Source organism: Monopterus albus, unplaced genomic scaffold, assembly GCF_001952655.1.
Source record: "Monopterus albus unplaced genomic scaffold, M_albus_1.0 scaffold133.1, whole genome shotgun sequence".
Lineage (NCBI taxonomy): Eukaryota > Metazoa > Chordata > Actinopteri > Synbranchiformes > Synbranchidae > Monopterus > Monopterus albus.
Genome location: NW_018128013.1, coordinates 2,287,343 through 2,295,725, shown reverse-complemented (window position 1 = coordinate 2,295,725; position 8,383 = coordinate 2,287,343). Strand labels below are relative to the sequence as shown.

Below are 8,383 nucleotides of genomic sequence, written 5' to 3'. Positions count from 1 at the left end.
CCTGCTGAAGGGGATGAGAGGAGCTGGTTTGACTGGACATAACTAAAGCCAGCCCCGACTCCACCTGCATTCCCTGCTCTAATAATGTATTTTACCCATCCTTCATAATATGCCAGGTAACACCTGGCTGCAGATGATCTATGGCCGCATCTGTGGTCACCAAAACTGCAAAACAATATTGAAAACACCTATATTCACCTTGCACCTGGAGTTTAGACATAAGTTTAGCGATGGCCCCTCTTGCAGGAAAATAGAGCCCCATAAGTCCTGTGGTAATAAGAACAGAAGGTGCTGATTCTTCTTTTTAATTCCTCTGTGAAACAGAAAGGTTAACATATCAAGCAGACTGTTTGTGTGGCAAAACAGTGTAAGAGCTATATTTGTATTATATTTATTTCAGAGTTGTGTTTGTTAGCTAGCACACAGAAATACACACCCCCACACACACACACAGTGGGCCTGACAGGCAAGTCTTCCTGCTGTGCAGGCTGTTGCCTACTGACTGTTTTCATCACAAAGCCACAGGCCTGTTTCTGTCCCGCTGCTCTGTCTGTGTTAATCTCTGTGTCTCTGATGTTGTGGACCAGAGAAGACCCCCCCACCCCCCACCCCCCCCAATGAGAGACAGTTTTCTGTGTAGGAGGATAAACATGTTCTTTGGTCAAAATTTGAGTGAACTGTTTGCTTGGTTTATCCATGAGACTAATTGAATTGTTCAAGATGGAATGTCGTGACAAACAGCACAATATAAATTTTGTGACCATTTAACTGCTGTGACAAAATATGCCAATAATAATACTAAAATCTAAAATAGCTCTTGGTAATTGCCAAGCCACGATGATGATGAACAGAATATTAATTTAGCATATTGGTATTCAGATAATCCTGAAGTCAAATGAATGTTCTGCCTCTGTCTGTTCATCACTATGAACTAATTCTTGAATACTTCTAAATAATGTTTGTAACTAAGAAATTTTTAAGCACAAGAAAAGTGCCACTTATGATCAAATTGTTCAACTGGCCCCTCCCTTGTTTCTTATTTGGAGTTAGAGTGGGATTTCTCCACAGACTACAACCATAAGAGAGAGGCTATCAAACTTGGTGAAAAGTGCAGACATCATGTCCTCATCATTGATAGTTTTTCAGCTCTAACAGCTGATGTAACTTATGTGATGATGAGATTAAAGGATTTAAGGGATTAGGGTTAGCCCAGAAAACTGTATTCCCATCTCCATTACCCCCGATTAAAAGCTAATGAGAGCGGCCAATTTTGTTCTTGCTCAGTAAAAAGTTAATGGGGAGAAAAGGCTGCTGGCATCCTTAATAATGATCAGATACAGTATTAGCATTAACGAAGGTCACAAGTACATTTAGAAACACAAGAGAAGTGCTTTTTACATATGAAAGAGTCTGTTTTCTCTGTAGTTTACTATTTGACTTACTGCTGGTCTCCTGTTCTTTGGCACAAAAAATGATTATTTCATAATGTATGACACAAGCAACATTATTTGTGTAAGTGAAAATAATATGATCATAATAAACCTGAAAAGCCATAATGGTAAGCCAAGCCGAAAGGAAAATTTACAATGCTTCTTTTAAAAATGACCCATAAATACAGTTCTTATGAAAAAGTAGTCATTGCTTTCTGGCTTGGCACAGTTTCCTCAAAGCCCATGTTGCACAAAGCCTTTGTTTCACTGCCACTGTCATTGTTTTCATACAAATTGGGAGGAAGTGTGCCAGTGTTCTTGAGCATACGCTGAGAAGGGATGTGCTGACAAAAGGTACAAGTTTGTTTGTTGTTGTGGGTAGCGGGTTATGTAGCAAAAACTAAAACAAAAGCAAAATTAAAATAATAGCAAAATCAATCTGAGACATTTCTGAACGCAGTTAGAAAGTACACAAAGAGGGAGGCAAAGAATCTTTGATAGTGAGGAGGAGTGATGAGAGGTATCAGTCATTTCTGACATAACAGGGGACTGTCGCACATGGCTGGGTCATGACTGAATTGTATCTGAAATGAAGGCCCTTTTTGCTTTAAGAACTTCTTTAAATGATTGAGTGAACTCATTCAGTGATGAGCTTAAAGGACACTCTGTTGTACATGTTATTAACTGTGTTACGGCAAGCCGCACACCAGGGATGGCCTGATCCGCGGACGTAACAAACTGAGAACAACTTATATCAAACTGTAAAGAGCGGCTAGGAGGAAACCCAAGTATGCATCAACAGAGATTTCTGACAGTTTACAGCTTTGCCTGCTACAGTGGCCATAGTGCCTTAAAATCAATCCTGTCTCTTAGAACATGTTTATAATACAATACAACTAATTTGCAAAGGCAAATCTGCTTTGCAGCAAATGTACTGTAATGTCTGCTGGAATACTTTGAAAATGGTGCCTAAGCATAACCGCACATGGGACTGAAGATGCAAATTGTGACAGTGACCTTTGACCACCAAACCCTACTCAACTCACCCTTGAGTGGACACTTGTGCCAAATTTGAAGAAATTCCCTCAAAGCATCTCTGAGATGTTGCGTTCACGAGAATGGGTCGGACGGACGACAAACACATAAACATAATTTGTAGGAGACAGGGTTATTCAGATTCAACAGCAGGTTGCTCCACAATGTCCTCCAGCCTACTGTTATTTTAGCAGTGCCTTCCGAAAACCCAAAAGCCATACAACCACATAATCATGACAAGAACTGATTCTTATGTATGTACAGTCACTATGGTTTGGATATTAAATTTAATTAAAACTATTAGGTTAAGCTAGAACGCCAGGGAGAATAAAGCAAAATATTTGCCAAAAAACTAAAAATTGGTAATTTTATGATTTCTGTGTTTGAGAAAGTGAAACACATCAGGAGGAATATGTCATGTTGCCAGTGTTCCCTGAAAGTGTCCTGCCCACAATCCTTCACCCTAAATGGCAAAAAAGGTGTTCTTTGTGTGTCTTCCAGCAATATGCAGCTGATGCAGGACAGCAAACATATCAAAAGGAGATAGGACTGTGATTGATTTGCTGCTTTTAATGGTGCAAACAAATTAGACTGTTTCAACACTATTGTGTCTTCATCAGAGTCAGACCTGACTCTTATGTTCCAGTTAGTTCTCCTTTTAATAGGCACAAAAACACCTTGGATAGGTTTAGAGCTAAAATAATGACCTTTGTCATCATAGTAAAAAACACAGCTAAGGTAGAAGAGTGGTTGTGGAATAAAAGCACAATGTTTGACTGTGTGAAAATCCTTTGTTATCTGATTCATCTATCCACCACAGCCCTCATCCTAGTACGGACCTTGTTCTTCAAAACACTACATCATGTAACTACCTCACTGGCTTCATATCATAGTTACTATGGCCACTTGAGGCTGTCTCAACGCTGCAAAAAGTGACCTCTAAGTAACATGAAATATCTTAAATCAAGTAGGGCTGGACTTGAATATGCGACTATTTGGAAATTCGTTTGTTGGGTAGGTAAGCAGTTTTCAATTCTAGTAATCAAATATTCAAGATCTGAGAGCTGAAATTTTGCAGTGAAGACAGTAACCTGCTGGACTCTGTTTTACACAGTAATCTCATCCTGCAGCTAAATACTGGAGTCCTGTGACAATCTGTCCCACTTATGTCACAAAAACATCACCTGTCATTTCACACTACACTTCCCCTTCATCTGTAAGTGAGGCTGTCTCTCCAATTGACTAAAGAGATTGAAAGGAAGTGAAGACTGCAAAAAGGAAGGTAGAAGCAGGGGGGGAGGAAAAACTCTGCTTGTCAAGGAGCAGGTGCAGGTAGACCCAACATATAGACACACACCGGGAGTGGAACACAAAAGGCTTTTATTAGACAAATAAGAGGTCAGTTACTGGGTGGGGGAGAGATGAAGCAGTTGGAGTGCAGGTACTGGCTGGGGAAATGGGACAGAGGCAGAGCAGGTACTGGATAGACAGGCAGCGTGGAGCTGGGGACAAGACAGGCAGACCACGTGGAGCTGGGGAATGGAAAGCTGGAGAGTGCAGAGCTGGGGAACGGAAGGCCGGACCCACGAGGAGCGAGTGCAGGAACAAGCTGAGAGTAAAAGTGACTTAAGAACTGCAAACAAACCTGTCACATATCTTTACACACTCGGCTGGTTTTTTCTGGATGAATAAAAGTTGACAAATGACAACTGGTATGAGACAGAAAAAGTGAGCAGGAACCTTTATGACTCACTTCAAAACAATCTGTACACAACTGTGCATCTTTTGAAACACAGTCACAGTCAACTCCTATAACGTCAAAGAAGGAAAACACAACACGGGTAATTAGAACATATCATTTTCAGTCTAGTCTATGTTTCTGACAGTACAAATGGCTGTGACGACTTTAATGGCTACAAGCTAGGAAAATCTATTTTTAAAGCACTCATGGGTGGAGGGAAGGAAGGAGGGAGGGGAAGGAAACGACTAGGCAAAGTTAAAAAAATCTGAATATATTTCAAGTTGAGGAAATGGAAACTCATATTGCAGCCTCTGCTGGTACAGTGTATATCTATCACGTTTGGTATTAAATTTGAAATAATGATAATGGGGACAGGCTAACATGAACTCTGTGCCCGGCGCAGGCCTCCACTGCATCATTCATAGACCACACAAGCTACAGTAGCAGCCTCTTAACACACACACAAACCCCCTGTCCCGGCACATGTTCTCCAGCAGCATACATGTGGCCTGTAAAAGACATTCTGGGTCCCAACCCAGGAACTGCAGGATGTAAAATCCTTGCCAACCATGTCCAAATGAGCTAGCTTTATTTTTGGGGTTCTCTGTTATACATTTTTTATTGTAAGCAGAGATGAAATAAAAATATAATCATAGTACTTAAACCAAAAGGAGGCCCAGTGAATTTGAATATCCTAAATTTTTGTAATTCCTTCCATAAATTGATCTAATGCAAACACAAAAATATATACAATAACTGAGTTTGAGTCAATATTTCTTACAATGTGTCCTATTTGTGTGTGATATTGCCATGTAGCATTTTTATGATATTAACATCATGCATATAAAAACACTGTAATATGCATCATTTTATATGTTCTGAGTGCTGCTGGGCCATAAGACAGATACACTAGAAATTCAGTGTTCACATCCGACTGTGCTGTACATCTTACTCTATACCCATTACTCAGCTGAAAGTTAACTGAGAAAGTATTCCCACCAATTGTACTCTACCAATTGTAATTATTGTTCTGAAATGTGATGCTGCTTTGATCTATATGCTGAACCATGCTGGATCTAGACCAGAAAGGACTAATAAAATTCTTTCATCTCCAATTTCGCTTTCTATGGGAAACTTTATATATAAAATGAGTTTCAGGGTTATGCTTGATGTATTCATCATTTGGACTGATAAAAATGTTGCAGGAGTGTGTGTGAGTCCTCCCTTTAAATGCCATGCTTCAACAGAAATAGATTGTGTGTGTGTGTGTGGCCTTGTTTTTCAATACTTGCACGGCCAAAAATCCACAAGTTACTATCTTTGTGGGGACCAGAAGTCACCTGTGGGGACCAGAGGCTGGTCCCCACAACGTGGTTTGTTGAATTTTATGAAAACGATAGGGTGTAAGGTTAGAGCAAGTGTAGGCTTTGGTTAAGTGTTAGGGTAAGGGTTAAGGTTAGGAAGGTAGAAGTTCTGGTTAACGTTAGGGTTAGTCTCCTGGAAATGAATGTAAGCCTATGTAGGGACCCGGTAAGTGACAAAAACAAGGATGGGTGTGTGTGTGTGTGTGTGTGTGTGTGTGAATTTGAAGAATTTAAAAATGAGATGTTTTTCTGTGTGGAGTTCTGTTCTGAAAAGGCAAAATGCTATATCATCAGAGCTGAATGTAATGTTGCTTATGTTTCTATGACTATAATAGCCACTATACAGTATATAATTGATATTAAGTTGTAATGGCTGCTCATAAACACAGGCCTTCATTACATCTTTTCTGATCCCGCTGAACCATAATTGAGAACATAAAGAATCAGCAAAGAAGTCTGAGGGATTAAAGAAAAATCTGACAGAATCACATCTATACAATGAACAACAGCTCCTCTTTCGTCTAGTCATATATTACACTGAGCACATTTAAAGCTCTGGCTTTAATCTGGCAGAGACAGTACATTTGCTATTCCCTCTGATCCATGTTTAGTCACTCCTTAATCAGTCGAACTCAGTCCATCCATCCATCCATTATCTATACCGCTTATCCTAACAAGGGTTGTGGGGGGGCTGGAGCCAATCCCACCTGACACTGGGTGAGAAGAGGGTCCACACCGGACAGGCTGCCAGTCTGTCACAGGGCTGACAGCTGGAAACAGACAACCACACACACTCCTACCGGCAATTTAGAACCACCATTCAACCTAAGCTGCATGTCTTTGGACTGTGGGAGGAAGCTGGAGTACCCAGAGAGAATCCACTCAGGCACAGGGAGTACATGCAAACTCCGCACAGAAAGGCACCAGGTTGGCCCAGGATCGAACCAGAACCTTCTTGCTGTGAGGTGACAGCACTATCCACTGCATCACCATGCTTCCCATTGAACTCAGTCACTTTGGTTAAATTAGGAAGCAGCAGGATAACCTTACTGTAAACTCAATTTACACTCAAAAATAACAGCACAAAATATGTCAAACAACTTATCTCAAGTTAATTAACTAATGTGATGAGGAGATTAAAGGAGGAAAAGGGTAGGCAGTTAAAGAAAGAGCATACTGGTGGTGGTGAAATTCATCAAATGCAAAGAAATGTTTTTCCTTCGCTTCTTATCTCCTCGAGCCCACAAACACAGAATCATCCCTCATGAGTTGAAAGGAGATATTACTGTTGCACAGTTCTTTGCTCCACCAACAGACATATCACATCGCTAGCTATAAAATTAGATTTCAGCCATCCAGCAAATTTTAATACAACGAGGGGTGTTTGTGGCAAAATATGTTTTGAGTAAAAGTGATATAGAACATCTTTTCATTACATGCTCTAACACACATAGCATCTTGTTTGAATTCAAGAGTTAGTGTTGCATTAATGTGGTCATATTTTTTTCTATATTGAGTTTGGATCATTATACTTGTGCTGGTTCCCAACATGAGCTCTGCTTGTAGGTATATGTTTTTTTTTGTTTGCTTTTTTGCTTGCTCTTTCAACTAAAATTTGGGGTGTTTGATTTTTCAGTTTAACTGTGAGGTGTACTGATTTGCTTTGCAGCTGTACTGGTGTGTTAAAGATTAGTTTGGTAGTATATTGTTACTGGTCTTATAGTGTTACAGAACAACAGTGGGGACTTTTATTCCCTGAATTTACTTTTAGGGCAGCTCCTCTACTCAGGCTTGTGTCTGTTTTAGGATGGTACGTACTTAAGGAGAGGGAAGCATTAGTGGTCAGCCCCATCACCAGACAAAATCAGGCATTGGATCATTATACAACACTCTATATCACATCTAATGCTGTTTTAAATGATTGCTTTCTGCAATATCTGTGTATGGCTGCTATGAAAAAAACAAGAACACAGCAATGCAGGAAAACCACTGCAGTTTTGTGAAGCCAATCCACTGCATGAGTCTGCCAAACACCCATGTAACCACAGCTTGCACCACCAAGGGTGCAGGACCTCTGCAATGTATAACTACTTTTGTAATGGACATAAATCATGCCATTCAGAATTATTCAATATGGACTCTTTCCAAGAACACTGGGTTGTTGTGATCTTATTTAGCTAAATATCCAAATGAGCATATACGCTGTAAACAGAAAATAAAGAAAGAAAAATACAGTTAATGTGCTATGCTATAGATAATTGTGCCTGTTTGTACTATGGTAATTGGTCCATTCCTTTTATTATTAAAATACTGGCTAGTTTAAGTTCTTCTGATCTCAAAGAGAGATGTTTTGTATTAAGAGGTCACAAGCCAACCTGCATGGGAAGCACTCATTTAGGAGACAGGCAGCATGATAGCATGACACACACTTAGGTTTAAGTGAGAAAAAAAACTTTTCCCCTCCACTTGATTTTTAAAATCCAATGCTTCCTCTCTCCTTCTAACACACACACACTCTGTGCAGATATCTCTCACCTGTAAATCTTGTATCTGGTAGAAAATCCCTGCTGGAACCTCTCTCTGAACTCGGTGTACTCTGGACATCTGTGGAACGGGCCCTTCTCCGACAGCAGCCAGTCAAGATGCCCTCCACTGTGCCTCGTGCTGAAGCTGGAGGGGAATGTGGAGAAGGAGGAGAAAGATGACGAGGATGAGGGGGACGACAAGGACCCATGAAGCGCCTTCCCGCCGTGTCCCCCACTGCGCACTGGTTCAGCTTGGGTGGGCAACGGCAGCCATAGCAGGAACCATGA

General features: G+C 40.6%; 1 protein-coding gene across 1 annotated transcript in view; it reads right to left on the bottom strand.

Annotated features, from left to right (window-relative positions):
• Positions 1–8,383, bottom strand: part of brinp2 (bone morphogenetic protein/retinoic acid inducible neural-specific 2) — a 257,146-nt gene that overhangs the window by 147,215 nt on the left and 101,548 nt on the right. Inside the window, exon 3 of the mRNA XM_020613359.1 lies at positions 8,106–8,368. Coding sequence (XP_020469015.1) covers positions 8,106–8,368 — 263 coding nt within the window. The remainder of the gene's footprint in view (positions 1–8,105; positions 8,369–8,383) is intronic.